Source organism: Podarcis cretensis, assembly GCF_951804945.1.
Source record: "Podarcis cretensis genome assembly, chromosome: 1".
Classification (NCBI taxonomy): domain Eukaryota; kingdom Metazoa; phylum Chordata; class Lepidosauria; order Squamata; family Lacertidae; genus Podarcis; species Podarcis cretensis.
Genome location: NC_137170.1, coordinates 70,864,958 through 70,885,989, shown reverse-complemented (window position 1 = coordinate 70,885,989; position 21,032 = coordinate 70,864,958). Strand labels below are relative to the sequence as shown.

At 39.9% G+C, this 21,032-nt stretch overlaps 1 protein-coding gene across 2 annotated transcripts in view; it reads right to left on the bottom strand.

Annotated features, from left to right (window-relative positions):
- The window catches only part of SBF2 (SET binding factor 2), a 221,121-nt gene that overhangs the window by 43,189 nt on the left and 156,900 nt on the right, over positions 1-21,032 (bottom strand). For both annotated transcript variants that reach the window (XM_079965647.1, XM_079965648.1), the window contains exons 17-22: positions 15,576-15,644; positions 6,809-6,979; positions 2,863-3,125; positions 2,599-2,771; positions 2,251-2,324; positions 1,102-1,297 (exon numbers count right to left, since the gene is read on the bottom strand). In XM_079965647.1, the coding sequence (XP_079821773.1) occupies positions 1,102-1,297; positions 2,251-2,324; positions 2,599-2,771; positions 2,863-3,125; positions 6,809-6,979; positions 15,576-15,644 (946 nt within the window). The remainder of the gene's footprint in view (positions 1-1,101; positions 1,298-2,250; positions 2,325-2,598; positions 2,772-2,862; positions 3,126-6,808; positions 6,980-15,575; positions 15,645-21,032) is intronic.

The window sequence follows — 21,032 nt, the reverse complement described above, 5'->3', positions numbered from 1 at the left end:
CAAGCCTTTGGCTCCTGGCAGGAGACCTTACTTTGCTTGCACTTAATCTCAGATTGTTACTGCTTGTGAACAAAGGATAGTTGTTTATAACAAACTAAAAAGTCTGATCCATAGCCCAAAGTTTGAAGTTGGCTTGTTTTGAAATTGACTTGTGTTTGCTATAAATGATAATCTCTGGTTCACATGCTATGAAAACCTGAGAAATGCTGCCAAATTCCATTTCCAGGTGTAAGGGAGGAGGACAGGTCTAGGAGGTCTGCATTAACCCAGATAACACAGATTATGCATGCTGTATTGAACCATGCTCTACCTTGACATGCATTCTAGGCCACAGTATGAGCATGAGAATGAAGGATATGACTACATCACTTTCAAGACCAGAAATGCATAATTAACAGTTGTGGACATGGGAATTGCATCTGACCAATTTCCTGGATCACATTTTTTGTTTGTCCATATAAGCACATCCATCCATCCATCCATCTACCTATGCTCCACATATATGTCTTTATGTCTATGCTCCAGACAGTTCAAGAAAACTTTTTTATGAAGCCTATCACATTACAGTCCGATCCATGCATTCAAAGGAAAAAAGGACTTAAACTGAGAAGCAGGCTTGTGCATGCTGCCTCCAAGTTCCCTCCATATGCCTAGTGTCCCCACTCCATTGTAAGCCTTTCCAAGTTCAGCGGGAGGGTTTGAAGGGGGCTTCTAAGTGCATTCGGCAGATAATACATGGTTCCCAATCATAGGAAGGCTTGTAAATGTGTCCAGCTGAATGTGCCTAAATGCCCCCCTTCAGACCTAGTCAATGTGATAAAGTTGGGGTGCAGTGAGTGCACCTGACATGTATGTTCTCCCCAGTTTAAGCCCTTACATGTTCTTTTGAACACATGAATAAGGCTTATGAGAACAATTATAATAATTTGTTATTTAATTAGCTATGCAGATTACAGAAATTCATACCGATCAAAAGGTTGAATTATAGATACTGATCCTATTCTGGCACATTTGTTTTAAGCAACTTAAATGGACTGCGGGTTAGCTTCAAGTGTGTTCTGAAGTAAAAATTTATTTTAACATTCATAAAGAAGACCATACCTAGTTGATCATGAGGTGTGCCTTTAAATATAACTCTGTACGTAGTAAGGAACAAAGCTCCTTCTGCAGGGAGAATGTGAGGGCCTCCAAGCAATCCTCCAGTTGCCTCCTCTCGGCCATCAGGATCCAGAAGCACACGGAGACCTTCACACACAAACTCTTCCCCTGGTAGCAAAGCTGGTCGTAGAATCTTGGGCTGAGCCCAAAGACAAGATTTATATATATATATATATACACAAACTGTGTTACACATAGTACACTACAGGTGTCAAACTAAAAAGGATTGAGCTGGAATTACAGCTATAGTTTGTAAAAGACAGGTTATTGTAAAAATGGGTGTATTTTGTAGAAAAGGGACTTAACAAAGAGCCCTAGTCCAACACTCTAACCACTATACCACACTAACAATCACATTGTTAGCATTCATAGAAGGGATAAGGTGTGCCAGCTGGGCGGATAGTCATTTATCTGGTCTCCCTAGGGCTTTCCTGCACTCTTTCAGATTTCTCATCACCATTCATGGTCAGAAACATCCCTCTGCCCCTGTGCTTACTGGACAGACTGGTTTTCAGCTATGATAAGAGTAAGAACTGAGTAAAATAAGTTCCATCTTTTTAGAAAAGTGGCAAAGATGCAAGGCTCTGATGGGCTGGAGCAGGGGTGGGGAATCTCTGGTTCTCCAGATATTGTTGGACTCCCAACATTGCCTACTTAGCATAGCCAATGGTCGGGGGGGGGGGGGGAACGTGATGGGAGTTGCAGTTCAGCAACGCAGGAGGGTCACAGGTTCCCAGTGTCTGGGTTAGAGTTTTTGCCTCTTCAGTCCAAAAGGGAAAGCATTATTTGCTTAGATGCTGTTTGACTGGAAAAGGGAGTGGGTCGATAAAGAATAGGTCTTAAATCAACAATGGACATGCAACAGCAGCTTATTTTGATTCAGAGGTTTGGCTGATACTTTTTCTCTAGTTCATATTTCACAAAACTATAGCCAAGCTGCTTATTTGTTGAATTTTTCATATTTTTCAGCATCCTTTTAAATGTTCCAAATATCTCCCCAATTATATTAGGGGGAAAAACCCCACAGAAAACTGAGCAAACTTGCCATATACCTAAAATGTAAATAGTGTAAACAAAGTCCAAAATACTTGCCTTCTGAATTGGTGGCAACCTTCTACTTTCTCGATGAACAGCCTCCAGAGTCTCAATGTGCATTGCTACAATTCCTGGGAGCAAACACCACCGCAAATGAGCAAAACATAACAAGAAGAAAACAAACTAAAATAATTCCACCCTTCTAAAAACTGCTTTCAGAAAGCCCAGAATAGGGCTCTCACATGACTATGTAGACAGCGACAGACTAAAATTAGAAGTGCAAACCCTTATTGTCAACTGAAAATAACACACACAAAGAAGCTCTTTTCAAAAATATCTTTTCTCAGACAGTACAAAATATCTCTCTCTCAAAATATTTCAAGACTTCAGTATAGCTCTTCATACCTGGTATCATACAATGAAGACTCCTAATGTGATCCTGTGTAACTCCACTTTCTGTACAAACCTTGTCTATGAACCTAGTAATGAAGCGTACGACAGCATTGGCAATGTCATTGTTCTCAGAATCCTCAAACCCACTTTCAGTATCATAACTCTCAGCAACACTGCCTGCAATGCTAAAAAAGCAATTCTAATCAGTTAAATCTACATTGGAGCAAAATAAACATCACTCTATTTGAAAATAATGTGGTTGTCCCGATTACACACCTATTTGTGACAATGCTATTGCTTCCACTCTCCCAGTCGCCCGTTGCTGAAGTTCTTAGGAGTTTGTTTTTACTGGTGTCCAGTGGCACCAGCAGGTATACCATGAGGTTAGCAAAATGAATTGCCTGACTGAAAACCATACTTTCTTCACTTTGTACGAGTTGCTGTTGAGTCTCTTTACTAAGTGTTGGCCACAGACGCATCTGCTCAGCAGCTAAGTCCATGGCAGTCTTTTCTTGGGCCTGGGCATCAGAATTCATCTCCTAGGGGAGAAAATGGTTAGACGGTAGAATATTATACTGTGGCTTTAAATTATTTTCGTTCTTTTGGAATGGGGACAAAGGCTGCCTATAAACTATATATGAGACCATATAACACTGGTCTTGAAAGACCTACACTGGCTCCCAGTACGTTTCCGAGCACAATTCAAAGTGTTGGTGCTGACCTTTAAAGCCCTAAATGGCCTCGGTCCAGTATACCTGAAGGAGCGCCTCCACCTCCATCGTTCCAGTTACAGATAGGTAGCCGTGTTGGTCTGCCATAGTCAAAACAAAATAAAAAAATTCCTTCCAGTAGCACCTTAAAGACTAACTAAGTTAGTTCTTGGTATGAGCTTTCGTGTGCATGCACACTTCTTCAGATACACTGAAACAGAAGTCACCAGACCCTTCTATATAGTGAGAAGGTGGGGAGGGGTATTACTCAGAAGGGTGGTGGGATTGGGTGATTGGCAGATAGCTGTGATGAGCCTGTTGACGACTCTTAATGACTGCAATAGGTCTTATTTCTTGGTGAGGTTGATGGACTTCCATTTCATGCGGCTCAATGTGGTAAGACCTATTGCAGTCGAAATGTTCCAAATGCATTCCAAATGTCGTGCCCATCTTATCCTTTACTTTCCATTGCATCTGAAATTAGATCCTTGTGCAAGAACAGGGCCATGGCTGGTCTTAAAATTTAAAAAAACTATTTCTGACATACCTACAGAATCCATAGAAAAAGGAATGCACAACATGGAGCGATACTGAAGGCAAGTCTAATTCACTTATAGCCCTTTCAACACAACATCAATTTAATCTGCTTGTTGGTGGGTATAATTGTTTTTGTTTGTTTCCTCATTGCAGTTTTACAAGCTAATATATACATTAGGATTTCATTCTGCTTGCAAACTCTTGGCTCGTTCTCACAGTGAATATGAATTGGCTTGAGAACTAACTGCCTGGCATTCAACTAACTGCCTGGCACAGATGATACTGTCCAATCTTCTGTAGTGCTTGAGTCAGTGAGCCACGTGTAGCTATAAATAGCCTATAGCACTGAAAAAGTTTCATGTTTTCACATGCCAGATTTCAAATCTAACAGTGGTTCTCTGTAAACGAAGTGGATGGCACGTAGACACAACATATTGTAGTCTAAAGAAATTAGGGCAAAGGTGACTGGCAACTGTTTTCACATAACCTCATTTTTTAAGGAAAAAGCAGCAGGAACCTACAATTGTATGATCAGCCTTTTAGACTTCTGAAGAATATGAGGAAAAGCTTCAAGTGTGCATATGTGCTACAACTGCTTCTATTTCCCAATTCTGCTACCACTGTTCTCTGTTGCTTCCCTATAGTACAGTTAATATTGGTAGCAACTTTCCTGTTCATGGCTTTTCCTTCATGTTTGATAGTCCATCTAATTTAGAGGAACATTATTGACACGCTAAGATGGCAGAGTGCCTTCTTCTATTACTTTGTCTAGAATTGCCAAGTTCCTGGCATTTTACTGGTTTTGCTATACTGGAAAGATGCAACCTGTTCCTTTTATAACAGGACAATTAGGACATGCCTATATTTTACTTACTTATTACATTTATGTACTAACTTTTTCTTCCAAGGAGCTCAAGATCGTGTGCATGGTTCTCCTCTCCGTTTCATCCTCACAACAACCCTGGGAGGTAGACTAGGCTAAGAGATAGTGACTGGCCCAAGATCACCCAGTAAGCTTCATGGCTGTGTAGGGATTCAAACCCTTGTCTCACAGGTCATAGTCCAACACTCTTAACCATTACGCCACACTGGTCCAGATGTAGCTCAATATCCATCCCATCTTAAATCATTATAACACCCACCCACCCTGCATAATCCCTGTAATACCTGCAGTATAGGTGCAATAATATTATTGACACCAGCTATCATGCCTAATCTGCATATCTTTGTTTAAAGATGACCCTGTAGTCACACAAGCAGAAAGTATATTTCCAGAGTCATGCAGCTTCATATTTTTGATCTGTCCAATTTCACATACCACAACACTGTTTATGAGCCCCCAAAAGGGAGGAAAAGGTTAGAAAATGAAAGGAGAGAAAGAGAACAACATAACACAGAATGATGGCACATTGTACAAAGCAACATGAAATGGGAGCCAGTTTATGCTGCAGCACTGACATGCCTTTTCAGCTCTGCACTGGACATAAGACTTCAAAGCAAGTCAACGAAAGGGAGAAGGAAAACTTACTTTATCTGTGGCTGAAGTAACTGTAAAAGCCACAAGCAAAGGGCTGATTTTGATATTAGTTTTCTACATATGTGCTCTTAAGAAGCATGTAACGAAGTGGCTGGAAGGAGTGTGCTTTTTTTTTGTAACTTGAGAGCAATCCAGTACACATCTTGGATGTGTTCAGTTGTGAAGCTTCTTGGTAAGTCTGACAAGTAGTCAATGTACTGTGGTGCAATGTGTCAGTGTGTCTGGATGTTAACAGTGGCTTAAGCCCAACCAGGGATGGCGGTGGGCAAGATTTCTGCGTTGCAGAGGGTTGGACTAGATGACCCCTGGGGTCCCTTCCAACTCTACAATTCTATAAGCATGTATTGGATATCATACATGTTCACACAAGCTTGTCACTGACTCTCTCTTTCACTACCATCCACTTCTCATGCACCCCCCCATAACTACTGCTTTCCCCTCTGCTAGCCAGGTCACAGAACCATGTGGACAAGTGGTCTTTCTCCCCAACCACTATGCCTACACATCTTGATGAAAATTTTACATTTTTACCCCACATTGACCAGATTGATGCTTATACCTCCCAAGGTCTTAAATTTGGAAAGACCTCTGGTAGGGGAAAATCTTTGGCTTGTGCTCGGGACAAGAATTTTTATTTTTCATGAATGCTGTGTGCCTCTGAAGGAACTTTTAGATGCTCCTGGTACAAAATATACAGTATTACAATGCCAATACAATTATACTGCATGATATAAGGGTCCAGAACAAAAGTTGTTGTGGAATTAGATAAGACATGACAGCTGAATTAGCCTTTGGGTTCCAATACAAAGTAAGCTCCAAGATTTGTGCAGCTAAACTCATACACAGTTATTCATTACTGCTATTGGGGGAAAGAGTTATTTTGGAAATTATGTTTATGCACCAGGGTGGAAAATCTGCATTTTAGGTTTCCTTTGGCACCAATATTCACAACATCTACTATCCATTTCTGATGAAGGCGGGGGGACATTCTTAAGGGAAGGGTAAAGTTTTGTCTGGGAATGCTGTCTGATTTGAAGCAGAAGAAACAGAGTGCTGCCAAAGCTAGAAAAACATGTAGTAATGCATGTTAGGACTGTGAGCATATTAATATAATATACTCATCTATTCTAAAGGAAAGTAAACATTTATTTTGTGAGTATTAATGAATTATCCTGGATAGTTGTGCTGCTTTATATATAAAACATATTAAATCTTCCCCACACTATTAACAAGTTCATTACAACTAGTACCATAAGATTTAAGAAGTAATTCCAGTATTTAGGAACACACCCCTTGCCTGGCATATTAATTCAAGAAAGCCCAACAAACTATACAATATCAAACATTTTCTTTAACTAAATGCCAACTGACTTCAACACAGATTTAGTTTAGCTTATTTCTTTGCTCATTAAAATTTCTATATTATTGTTTTACTTACTTTCTGCTTTAAGTGTTGTGGATGATTGTCTTCCTTAGCTGAAAGATAGAGTGAACGAATTTGATTTTCCACATCACTGTAAAAGTTTGTTTCCCAGAACTGCTGGTTAGCCCATATTGGATGATCTTGAACACAGGTGTAAACAAACTGACTGACTCCAGGAGCTAGTTTCTGAAAGCACAACGATGAGTCATCAGATTAATTTTCAAGAGTAGGAGCAACAATGTATTCAACTGTTGTGGCAATAAAAATCATTAATGAGACAGACAACTAATCCTAATGATATATGTGTACATATAATAATCATGAATATATTCTCTCCTACACATTCATGTTGAGTAAACTAGTGGGCAACTCACTAATAATTCTGTTTATTTGAAGATAAAATCTTACAGAAGGTTCATTCTTGAGTATAAATGTTGCACCAAGACACACAGAGGTACAAGGTCCAAAAGTGAGAACAATGGGATAGTGGAATATGTAAGCTTGGTTTGCTCTATTTTCACCTGATTGAACTCCAAAATTTGCACTGAAATTTGTGTGTAGAGAGTAGCTTTTCAAAGAATCTGAAGCAGGTCTACAAGGTACATAAAGTAGTATTTCTTCTCTATTTTCAATTACACAGTGCTTTTTTTTTAATCAAAGCAAATGTCTTTTCAAAGCTCCTGCAAATAATGCAGAGATGGCTCTATACCCCCCCATTTAATGTATTTGTTGAAACTTCAGATACTCCACCTACATTGCAGCATTGCATTCCTTCCATGTTTATATTACAAAATGAGGATTAGCTTTTAGGGTCACTGAAATCAGATGCACTGCATATTTTGATCTGTTGTTCAATTATATACAAAGTCATACGACATTACAATCCATCCCAAAACAATCCTAAGTTCCAAATTATTCCAGATGTTTCCCTGATTTCTATTTCTAGCCAACCTTTCTGAATTAGCTTACAGGTGTTTCATTAGAACTGTTATTCAGTGCAACCAAATAGCAGCCAGCAGATGGCAATAGATTTCTGTGGAAACTACATGCCATTTCTCTGTTAAGGCAGGCTAATAAAATAGTGGCGCTGACTGTCTCAACAACTGAAAGATCAGTGCTGAACTCTGCCTAACAGATCTGCCTGTAAAAAAGAAATCTTACATACACAAAAATATCAATAGTATGCCATGTGACTACATTGTTTTCCTTGAAATGATATCCATGCTTCTCCATTAGTCCTGTACTCCCCTGATCTTACCTCTGCTAGCCTACAACAAAACCTAAATGTACTCCTCTCAGCTAGCTTCTTGGTGTGGTTCCATATAAGGGCATAAGAGACAATAAATTAGATTTCAGTCCTGATCAGACAGGGATTATGCTGACAAGTGGCCTATCTGACTTGGGAGATGATATGGGAGTTAGTTTAGTTGGTAGAGCATGAGGCTCCTAATCTTAGTGGTGTGGGTTTGAGCCCCACTTTGGAAAAAAAGGTTCCTGAATTGCAAGGGGTTGGACTAGATTACCCTTGTGGTCCCTTCCAGCTCTAAAACTGTATATATATATGATTCTATACAGCCTTTTATTCTGGATGGGGTTGCAGTTTGATAGTGCTTTTAGATCTCTAGAAGCCCAAGGAGCATTACTGGCACAAAATACCTACCATCAATTTAGGCTGGTACAGTATGGCCTCTCCTAGACGAAGAAAATCCAGCCTCACTTACATACACTCTGGCAACATTGTCTATGGATGGTTACAGTGTGTTGTACATTGGGCTTCACTGATTTCTGTGTCCAATAGGAAATGTGGGTTTTAACTTTCAAAGCCTGAATGACAGCACCAGAATAACTCAATGCCTGTCTCTCTCCCCCCCCCCCCCCAATAAACCTGCCTTTCATGAGAAGCTGTTCTGTGACACAGACTTTTCTGTTGTGGCATCTTATCTTTGGAACTCATTTCTCAGGTACAGTCAATAACAACAACAACTCCTTCTGATGTTTTAAGTAAAACAAGAAAGAATTACTCTAAGATGAATGGGAAACACTGGAAATAATAAGGGGCCTGGTGGAAGCGCAATTTCATAAAAGAATTATGGGAAAAGATTATAAATTTTAAAACAAAGATATTGGAGTATTAAATTTCACATGATTTATTAATAAACTATATGGTTGACTTAATAAAGAAAGAACACACTGAGATGTTCTCCCTATATGGCAGCTGCCACTAGAAAATGCCATGCAAAGAATTGAAGATCTCAGGGGACATCTAATATTAATGAATGGATAGATAAAACTTGGGAATTTAACTTAATGTCTAAGTTGACATTTTCTGAGGTCAAAGGAAACAACAAAGATGAAATACTTTTGTAGCAAAGGGATTCTGTTACTTAACTACAGTCAAAATAACCTTCCAAATATATGGTATGGTTTTGAGATGCTATGAATTTTAAAGTACTAGTAGTTCTTTTTTTGCAGGCCCAGTTGCAGCAAGCCTAAGATTGCTGGGATGGGGCACAGGTAGCAATAACTACATGACAACATTTTGGGATCGAAAATGACCACAACTTTATTGATTACAGATGCCAGTAGGCTTTGGCATAGGCATGGGGTATGTATCCAAAATCAACCAACCTGACTGCTCGCTGATTGAGGTCAATACTGGGTTAAGGGACCCCATATGACACACTTCGAGGACACCATTAAGGGAGTTCTGTGGTCTGTTAGCCCCCGCCTGGACACACAGTCAGAATTCTTCCCCTTGGACCCATTTACCGGGGTACCCTGATACTTTGATCTGGAGGAGGGGGAAGGGTTAGGCTCCTTTCCACGCCATCTGATTAGACTAAGGATCCGGCCCAATGCGTTTTTCCACCAACAAGTTGTGACAATTGCTGTGAGGTAGGTAAAACCTCCAAACCAGGCCAATTAGGCAAATTCCTTCCTGGCCCCCAATAAAACAATCAAGCAATTCCACGGCATTCATAAGCACCGCCTGCTTGCCCACACATACAGGTTTAAGTGGTTTGAGGATAAAGGTAAAGGTAAAGGTACCCCTGCCCGTACGGGCCAGTCTTGACAGACTCTGGGGTTGTGCGCCCATCTCACTTAAGAGGCCAGGGGCCAGCGCTGTCCGGAGACACTTCCGGGTCACGTGGCCAGCGTGACATCGCTGCTCTGGCCAGAGCCAGAGCCGCACACGGAAACGCCGTTTACCTTCCCGCTGGTAAGCGGTCCCTATTTATCTACTTGCACCCGGAGGTGCTTTCGAACTGCTAGGTTGGCAGGCGCTGGGACCGAGCAGCGGGAGCGCACCCCGCCGCAGGGATTCGAACCGCCGACCTTTCGATCGGCAAGCCCTAGGCGCTGAGGCTTTAACCCACAGCGCCACCTGCGTCCCTGGTTTGAGGATAGACCTGAGTAAAGACAGGCTCAAACCAGGTCCACTCCCAAATGTCCCCCTGCAGTTTGGCCATGATTGGCCAATTTAAATTTGAACAGCAGAAAAGTCCTATCATTCTCAGATGACACAGCCCAGCTGTGCAGGGACTTTTTGCCCCCAACCAACTTGCCCACAGCCACACCAGACCACAACTGCTGCTGCTGCTGCTGAGCAGCATAGTAAGCGGTTTCTTCCTCTTCTTTATCAGTTTCATGTTATCTGTTTAACTTACTTTATTAGTATTGCAGTTTATGACTGTTGTGTGTTCTTCTTTTGGGGTTAGAAATAATATTTATTGAGATGGTATTGTTTCTAGTTTTGCAAACTGCAAATTGATAAACAATAGTGCAATCCAGGCCTGCTCACACCAGACTGTCAGGAGTTTGGACAGAGCCAAGGTATTTCTGCACCCAGCTTTGCCAGCTGGGTGCCATTGACAGAGAAATACATCACTGTGTCCGTGCTGACTTTCCCCTTCTGCCCACCAGTGGAGCCCAGTGGAAAGCCCAAAGACTCCAAATTCCAAGGCAGGGGATGGGATGGGGCTGAGCTGCCCTGGAATCTGCTGGATCTTGAGACAGTCTCACAGCAACTGCAGGCCAGCATCAGGCCTGATTTGGGTTTGACCGCTGCATCAGTATAGAGCTGGTGCAGGGATCAGGCCCTATCGTCCTGCCGCTGCTACTCTCTGGTTGCTGGGAGGTGCTGTGCCGCGGATGCAATGGTGGTTCTGCTGCTCTGCAAAGCCCCACCAGTGTGTGAATAGATGTTAATTGCACCCCACATGCTTACTGCAGCAGTTCAGGATTCTGGTCTGATACTGGCAATCTTAAGAAGCACCAAAAAAATTATTCACATAATGATTTAATAACGGACTCCCTGAAATGGTGGCTAGATAGATGAGGAAGGAGCAGTCAGTGAGCTTATCCAGACTCATCCTCATAGAAAACAACTATTAATCTGTAATTACCAGTTGTAGGGAGTTCCTATAATATCCTGTACACTTCTTTAAATCACAGGACACTGTGAACTCTCCCTCTTCTGCAATAGAATGTACACCCAGCGAGTTTATACAAAAAGGGACAAGGGAGCAAGGTTATTCCTACATCAGTTGGAATGGACAGGATCTTATCTGATTGTTGCTGGAGTAAGTCTTGTGGAAATAACCTACAATAATAAAATGCATCTGTGACACACCATGATAGAAAAACTTATAGAGATGTAGAACCAGGAGCATGGCCATCTCGCGTGACTTGTTTTGAAGGGCACTGCAATCACAATTTAGGATGTGTATATGTGCATAGGTGTATACATAAGAAAATACAGTTTACAGCTCTTTTATTTAGGATATGTACATTTGTATCATGACTGGGCACAAGAAATCCTGATCAAATATAAAAGAGTGTACTCTCTCTCTCTCTCTGCAAAGTAATCTATTGGGGCATGATCCTGCCAAAGAACCTTTAAATCTCATTGGCTTCAGAAGGGAGAGATTTTAAGTATATGTCTAAGACTCCCACTATACCCTTTGGGTTTTAAAGTGCTCTACTTGGATAACTCATGCTCAGTATTTTCAAACTGCACTTCTGAATGTGCAGCCTTAGTACATTCTTAACAATGAATGTGCAGATTTCTCCAGGGTAATGCAAGGTACAAATATTTAATTTCCAGTTCCAAGATCACAATCACATTCTATACACTTACAAAAATAACGTAAAGGTCATTTTTGCCAAGATCATTTTTGTGCCAAGTTATAAAACCCCAACAGGGAGCATCCTAGATGCTCTGACATATGTTCATAACAATTATTGTGTGAAAGGCGCCACTATAATGTGTATCCAAGAATGTTCCTTTGTGTGCCAATTTCAACATGATTAAAATGGGTAAAATATTGATACTGAAGACTACCTGTGGCCCTACATCTATATGCAAAGCATTATGATAAGCAAAATAACTCTTAGCTAAAATAGTGGTCGCAAGAAAGGTTGCTTTTTAGTTCAGACACCATACTAAGTGTATTCAGAAGCTCAGGGTAAACACAATCAGCTCTGCTATCCACATGATTATGGCACATGAGATTGAACACCCAATAAGACTTATGTTTCTTGAAAAAATGGCCTAAGAAAAAAACATATGAAAATAATCATTATTCCATTAGTATGTTCATTTCATGGAAAAGGCTTTGAAAGTACGCAAATGAGGTAGGGCCCTAGTGATACAGCTTATTGGCGAAAACCATTTCCTCAGAAATAATGTACACAAATCAAAAACCAAACGCCTTGTCTGGGGAATAGGTAGGAAAGCATGGGTGGAGGAGGGCGTAGAAATATAAACAATGTCTCAGACTATGAATTATTCTGCTAATCCCAAGGGCTAGATTTACAAAATATCTGACCAGTGTTTAAATTTTTAACCTTAAATTGAATACTGATTAGAACGTTTTTTAGAGAGGAGATCATAGACCAGTGAGAAATCAAACAACTATCATGTAATTTTTTTTTTGCGGGGGTGGGGGGAAGCGGCGGGAAAGGGAATAATTATATATAAAACTTTTAGCTGAGTTAATCAAGCAAAGGGAATCAATGATCTAAAAGAGGTCAGTTACATAATCTAATTGCACATTGTAATTTCTCAGTGAAACGTCTAATATTTTTCCTTAGATTTTATTATATCTGTGCAGTTAAAGTTAGTCATTCCTAAGGTGGCCATCCTAAACTTGTTTACATAAATTCCACTGAATTCACTGGTATGTATTTCTGATCAAACAGCACAAACTCCATTGCACAGAGATAGTGAGGCTGCGTATACAGCATACATTTAAAGCACATTCTTCCCCAACCATCCAAAGAATCCTGAGAATTGTAGTTTACCCCCCACAACAACAGTTCCCAGCACCCTTAGCAAACTACAGTACCCAGTATTCTGGTGGTAGTGTGGGAGTTCTTTAAAATGTACAATAAGTACCCAGCTGGAGGATCATTTTGCACTTTTCTGTGAAAGCTCAGTGGTTTAGAGCACAGCGCCACCCGCATCCCTTATCTGGCTATCTAGGGTAATGTTGTGGCCAGGAGCCATCTCAGGTTGGGGATCCAATTCTTAAGAGGTAGTATAAGAACTTCTAAGACCAGCTATTCTATTGGATAAAAGCATCTCTGTCTCAGCTTTAAGCATTAACCCACAACCAGTTCATTACTGAAGTGAACCTTTGTTTAGGACATCCATTTTCTTTCTAGAACTAAATGGAAAGGAGAGGAAATGCTATCATCAGCATAACGTGAATGCCACACCACACCCCAAATCTCTAGACATCCTTACACAAGAGCTCATGTATATGCTATGTAGCACTGGAAACAAAATGTGCTGGATCCCTAAGTCTAAGCCCATGGGGTTGAGCAACAGCTTCCCAGTACCACCATCTAAGATCTGCTTTCCAGGAAGAACTAGAGTCATTATAAAACAGTGCATACAAGCCACATCCTGGGCAGGTGATTTAGATGAATATTAAGGTCAATTACATTGAAAGCAACTCATAGGGCAAAAAGAATCAGGAGGGACCATCTTCCCCAGGTCAGTTCCCATGGAAGATCATACACAAGGGCAAGCAATGTTATCTCAGTCTACAGGGTGGAAACTAGAAATTTGAAAAAAGGGAAAAGGCAATCTATAGGCAGAAGTATTGCTAGGAGAAAATATGTACATGAATTTATCACGCACTGTTTTGAAAAGACATTCCTTTAACAACTAACACTGGAAAATTAACATAATAGGCCGTCTTCCATCAAAAGGAAGGGAAACATTGTATCTTGTATAATTACGTGTTATTTATATTTTAAACAAATTCCAATTGTATTACTAATGGTAAACAGAAACACTGTTTTCTGCCCCAAAGGCTAAAGTTGTTTGCTTGTACAGGACATTACTACACACAGTGAAGAGTGCTCTTCCTGACTTAGATGAATCACACTCTTTTGATTTCTTAGGTCTAGTAATTTAAAATTGAACTAGAGTGAAGTTATAGTGGTGTTTGTATGAAATTTTCTTCCAGGCCACAAGTATGCATCTATTGTACTGACTTGTTGTCCATGAATTTAATGCTGACGGCTATGAGCTTGTGGATTTCTTCAGTCACATCCTGCCCTGTCAGGTTTTGTAAGAGTCTAGTCACTGGGTATTAACTACTGGAATTATACCGGACATCACATGAGGCACAATATATTGTAAACAGAAATTCTTTCTTGTTATTTTAATTACACATGTGCAATGCCCCTAGACTAAACGTCTTGGAAGCCACAGGCTTCATGAAAACTTTAAGAAACAATAGCCAGATCACATAGCTAGCCTTCCACCAAAGCAGATTTTCTGATTACAATGAAGCATTTTGCACTAATATTTATATTTTAAAGACACAGAATGCACAGCATTCCTACCTGACAACCATGCTAACTTGACTTAGTAAACGTTTTTAGTGAAAACTCACTGGTTTACTGAGTTAGATTAGAAGAAACTGCTTCCATTTTGAAAGTTTGGTACACATGCATCTAATCTAAACAGTATTTAATTTTCAAAGTTTATTGTGAGCATCTGTACTTATAAAAAGAATTTCTTCATAGATTAATAGAAAATACTGTTGCACTCGGGTCCTGCTTAAAAGGGCTTACCATAGGCATTTTACAGGTAACTGTGAGAACAGAATGCTGGACTAGATAGGCTCTTCTTAAGTTCTTAGCAAACTACTAAGGAGCTGGAATGAGGGAAGGATAATATCTGATGGTTTTTAGGAAGTCATTTACTTCTAGAATAGAGCCAGACAGTAGAAAGACTAGGTCCTATTTACATGTAATGGAAAGCCATGGTCAGAAACATACAATGGTTTACCACAAATGAGCAGTATGCTGGTACACACTGTGCAAATCACTGCACTGCTGCTACCTTTTCCGTGCCAGCTGTGATCCCAAGAAAATCCCCACCACACCCCAGATTTAGGGGGAAAAGCTCCTTAGTAAAAATTTTCCACTCGGATAGCAGGCAGGGAAAGGGTTAAACATCTCAATGCGCTCCATGCTGATGAAAATCATCCTTTTAACTGTAACATAAACCAGCCCACTATGCATTTGGGGTTATGTCTAAATATGACCATGAATTGAATGAATTCTGAGTAAGACAACCAAATCTCTGACAAGCTTGGTTCTTTAAACTAGTGTGTTTGCAAAGTGTGGTATGCAGATGGGGGTACATGAAATGGCTTCAAAGGGTATTATTAAAACTAAATTCTCACAAGAAGGGATCTCAATTAATATAGAGGTATACAAGCACTTATTATCAAATTTCCAGAAAACCACAACTTACCCTATAAAAAGCAGTTGTTAGTGGCAGCAGTGCTGCAGCAATGTTGTACTCCTCTGACGTTGAACAATCCTTCAAGTTGAAACAAAAAGAGGAAGTTAGCAAGTTATTCTAATCAGCTTGCATTTTCAATTGTAATTATGAGGATTACCCACAGAGAGCTTTGAAGACCAGAAAGAACCCTACTTAATCATGATAGAAGCAAATGTAGCCTCCTGGTAGTTCTTTAAAAAACCAAACAAACCTGAAACAATCTGGAAAGCAGAAAAAACTTCCATCTGAGATATCTATTTACAGCTAACCAATCCTTTTGGTGCCTATATTATAATAAAGCCTCTTTACACCCCAGATTGCACCAGTGTAGTCAGGTATAGTGTGGTCAGTATATTTGTGTCAGTGCGCCAGGTAGCTCAGTTGGTTTAGAGTATGGTGCTGATAATGCCAAGGTTGTGGCCCCCTGCATATTCCTGCATTAGCCATAGGCTGTTTAACAACAATTGCCACCGTTGTGATGGTTTCCACTGGCCTCCAGTAATGTTTGAGATTTTCTTCCTCTTGAGCTGCATTAGCACTACTGCAGAATTCTAGATTTTGTACGTACTTTCCTTATGCTTCTGACAATTCATTCAGTGCATTTAGATTTTGTATGCATTTTTAGTTTAATTTAGTTTCCACATGACATCAGTACATTAAAATAAGTGACAAAAACCACACAAGCAATAATGTAAAGAGCACTGGAAAGCTAAATTTAGAATATTTGTTCGGATTGTAACCATTTGATTTCAATCTCCGTAAACATTTCAAAAAGTTAACTGAGCTGCCAAGAATGCAACTCAGGTTTTTCCAAAGTGAGTATAAATCAAGCGATTGCAAACCAAATTAAAATCAACCCACAATTGCAATAAAAAGAAGCAGATGGTTCTTTATGCATTTTAGGGTTTAAATATGTATGCGTATATTTATTCTTGCCCTTAATAATTTATACCACTATTTTCTTAGCAGCAATTAATCTACTTAGAAAGTTAATACTGGAACCTGAAAGGACCAAGAGGCGTCAGGAGTGATGAGAACAAGGAAATAAAAGGGATTTTAAAAAAATAATAGAGCAAGAGGAAAAAGCAAGTTTATGCTAGAAAAGGTTTAATATTCAGTATGCTTAAGTTATGGTATCAGTGAGACATCCAAGAAGGTGGGGTGAGTGGGAGCACAGTCAGCTATATATATCTATTCAAGGCTGATTGTGACCTCTTTCTCTTGCTCATCAAGTTGGCCTCTATAGGCCTGAGTGACTGTCACCTGGTTATGCTGCACTGTTGCCTCTTAAAATTTGTCATGTCAAGGCATCTGAAGGCAGTCCTGTTTCAGGAAGTTTTTAATGTTTTATGTTTTATCAAGTTTTTACTTTTGTGCTGGGAGCTGCCCAGAGCAGCTGGGGAAACCCAGCCAGATGGGCGGGGTATTATTATTATTATTATTATTATTATTAAGTACAAACCATGGAGGGGGTGGGCAGAGAGATTTGACAAATCAGAGAGCAGGAGAGATGAGACAGATTAGTTGCTCCTTTGTTTCTCTTTTGCTGTAGCCATTTTAGGAACAACCATGGCAGGAGAGGTAGAAATGGTACCATAGGAAATAATGAAAATTGTCAGGTGAGTGTTCTCATAATAAGCTAACAAACAATTTCTTAGGAACTTGATTTTTTGCTCCATAAGCAGCACCTGTGTGTATAGTTGTTCTACATTTACTAAAGTGAATCATTATTTTTCCCATGAAAACATTATCTGATGTCTTTCCTACTAATTTGCCAGGGTTTCCCCCAGTCAACCAAAAACCAAGTTCTATTCTGAAAATGATTATAAAAGGTGCATGAAGGGATATACTGTGCTACAGCTGCATGTCCAGCTGTCACACTACCATGAAATCATACTAGTTGCTCCTTCAAACAATCTCCCCCAAAACTTGACAAGCCAAACCAAAAAGCTAGGTCTGATTTATTCATGTTTATCAGATTTGTTATTAAGCTTGGAACGTACAATGGTGTTATTAAAGGCTGACTAGTCCATAGATTATCCTGTTTCTGGTGCATTCCCCACCCAGCACAAAAATGGTTCAGCAGGAGCCAGGCATTCATAGGTTTGAGTGAATTCAAGATGGACGAATGGGGGGAAAATGAGGGTTGAATGCAATTTTTCACTAGTCAGACTTGGAGACAAATAGTTCTACTGCAACCCAAAACAAATTTTACCTAGATTTACCCTCAATAGTATTGTTAAGTTTCGGCAATACAAAACATCTGTCTTGAGCAGCGCTACAGTACTTTAAAACTAACAGCGGTCAAAATCAGTGATGACACTGATAGAGTAAGATTCATTGTTCCTTCATTCTTCTCTTACAATAGAAAAAAAAAAGCTCAACCGTCACAGAAGAGTGATTTCCTACATTTCACATCAGTATTGTCACTTATTGTAACAAAAAAACTATTAAACCTAAGGGCTCATGTTCTTCACTCCCCCCCCCCCTTAAGACAATGATAAAATACAAGAATGACAGCCCCTATGTTTCTGCACATCTGAGTTTCTTTAGTAAAAATGCCATGCATGTTTCTGAAAACTGTCATGAGGCCCATAGCAATAAAGTTCAGCATACTCAGGCTGTAATCTTCTCCCAAGGAAATGGTTGGGATGCCAAGATGCCTTTTGACTTTTATTTCACAGCAGGACTTCATTCGCTGCAACTCTGTCCAAACCTTAAACTACAACATCTGTGATATACTGGCCCACAACAGAATTTGTAGAACTATTCTACAAATAGTTTTTAAATTAAGCAGTGGGATGCTTTATAACACATGACAAACTAGGAAGACAAAAAATATCAATAGACGCTGAGCATTACTGCTGCTCCAGAGGATAGGAACCAAATCAATGGATTCAAATCACAAGAAAGGGGATTCCGAATAAGCATTAGGAAGAACTTTCTGATGGTGAGAGCTGTCCTGACAATGGAACGGACTACCTTAGAAAATGGTGGACTGGAAAAACACATTTTCCCCAAGATTAGGAATAGAGCAAGAAAATGGTATATGCATGATACGCAGCAAGTGTGCTTCCACAAGGGGCTCATCACTAACACTACGGACACATCTTCAATTCTCCTCAAGTGGTGTGATATTTCTCTTTTACCTGAAATGGTAGGATATTTCTCCCTCATCCAGGTCTTGTTCAAGAACTGGATTTTTTCTTTTTTAAGGAAGTTGATGTCTGCAGAAGCAGCAAACAGAACTCTGAAACTTTCATTCCAGGTGAAACGAAAATTTAGGAAAATGAAAATAAGAGTGATAGGCAGCTGGAAAATGTCTGTTGTAGGAGGCCTAAACATAGCATTCTGTGCTGTTAGGAGGAAAACTAAGCAGATGTTAAGTGGTTTTTTTTTAATTGAACTAACGTGCCTATATGAAAGGTACTGTATAGAACACAACACGTGACCTTTAATTGTCTACAAGTCATACATTTCAAATGAATTTATTTCCATATCAGCATGGTAGATAGTACCTGCAAGCTTTCATTAACTTATATGATAGTTAGACATATGAAAGGATCCATTATTTTCCCATACATTCCTTGTTGGGTTAATATTTTGAAAGTGTGCAAGCCTACAATATAAACCTAAAGTGATTTAATTGCCATAGTTTCCTTCTCTATGTTGTACTTTTGAAAGGAATCTAGGAATGTTTAAGAATTACCAGCTACTGTTCCCAGGAATCCCAAGGGAAAGCCAGGACAGTTAAAAAGATATCCTACTTAGCAGTGCTATTTTGCAAGTATCTAATCCTACAATGGAGTACAGTACATAATGAAATATAATTATTTATTTTATAAAATTTATATGCTGCTTGATTATAGAAAAAACCCTCAAACCTAAACAGATGACACCAGACACAGCAGGACTGGGGGCATGTGGGTTACGGCTTTCATAATTAATGATTTGCAATATACTGCAGGATTCAGTTACTTTAGATCGTATTCCAGTTGATCAAAACCACGTGGTACAAATGCCTTCAGAATCTCACTCTCACCCTGATATGCAAGGTATAGAAAAACAGAGTGCATCTGCTTTGACTATCCTTCACTGGTTCCCAATGACTCTGGTACAGTGGAACATTATGATAGTGGCTACATGCAAAATGACAATGCAGCAATACTCTTCATAAGCTGAATGGCAACTGTGCTAAGGTTAGGGGGCAGGGGTGGCCCAAGGCATTTTGGCACCTGAGGTGAAACATCCCACTTCTGCCTCCAAAATTGGTGGTGGTGGTGGGGATAAGCTATTGTCCTCAAGGGCTGCCTGAAGCCCAGCAGCAAAGCTGGGTTGCGGAAAGTCTCCCCTCTGGCTGAACCAGCAGGAGTGGAGGCGTTTTGCAGAGGCTTGCTGCCAGTCCCCCTCTGCCCCTAGAGGCCAGAGATACCAGCAGCAAAGCTGGGTGGCAGAACTGCTTCACCCCGCCTTATGAGTGGAATGGCTCTGTTAGGGAGGAAAGGAACATGAGAGGGGTGGCTTAGTATGGTGTGAGAACCAGATATACAAAGTGCATGCTTATCAAAAGTTACATTACAAATATAGTGATCTGAAAGTAGCATAAAAAGCACTAATAAATAATGACATATGCAGTTTGATTATTTATGCCTCCAGCAACATAAACTGATCAATTGTTAATGTTCTTATACATTTACTAAGAAAATATATAGAGGAAAAAAATGTTTCCAAAGAGAATTAAAGTAGTAATGGTGGGAATTAAATCTGCTATGTGTGTCATCTGGATGACTAGCAATGAAGTCTCAGTAAGCAGCACGTAGCAAGCACATTAAACAAAGCTTAATTAGAAGATCAGGGCTTCAAGTAATTTGAACAATTTGCTTGGTCATTGCTCTGAATCATCTCAGCCATCAGTCACATATTCTTGCATCGATTGAGCTTAATCTCCAGATGACTTTAAAGTTTTACAGGCTGAAGGAAACACCGAGTTAAAACAAAAAGCAGGAATGTGAAACCCACATAACCCATGGGACAAGCAGAATCAGATTAGCACGTAACAGGCATCTCCCTGTTTAAATTACTCTTTTTAAAATAGTCAACTCAAGATAGGGAATAATTCCTTCGATTTTTCTTTTTTCATTTGATCCTGTCTTGAAGTACACCTCCAGCATTCAGCCTTACATGCTCATCTCCTCAGTTTGTACTCTCAGTTGTGCTCAGGGAAGTCTGAAGTCAGAATGAAAGCAGCCCTCTGCTCCAGGGGATACAGCCCTTTGGCCTAAGGGGGCACATTTTGCTCCAGTCCTTACTGCATGCACATCTACAGAGAATGCAATTTCATTTAACTCTGAGGAGCCTATTAATACTGCTTCCACTAGCAAAGTCCAGAATCTGAAGGTAAGGAAAAAACAAAGAAAAAATGTGGCA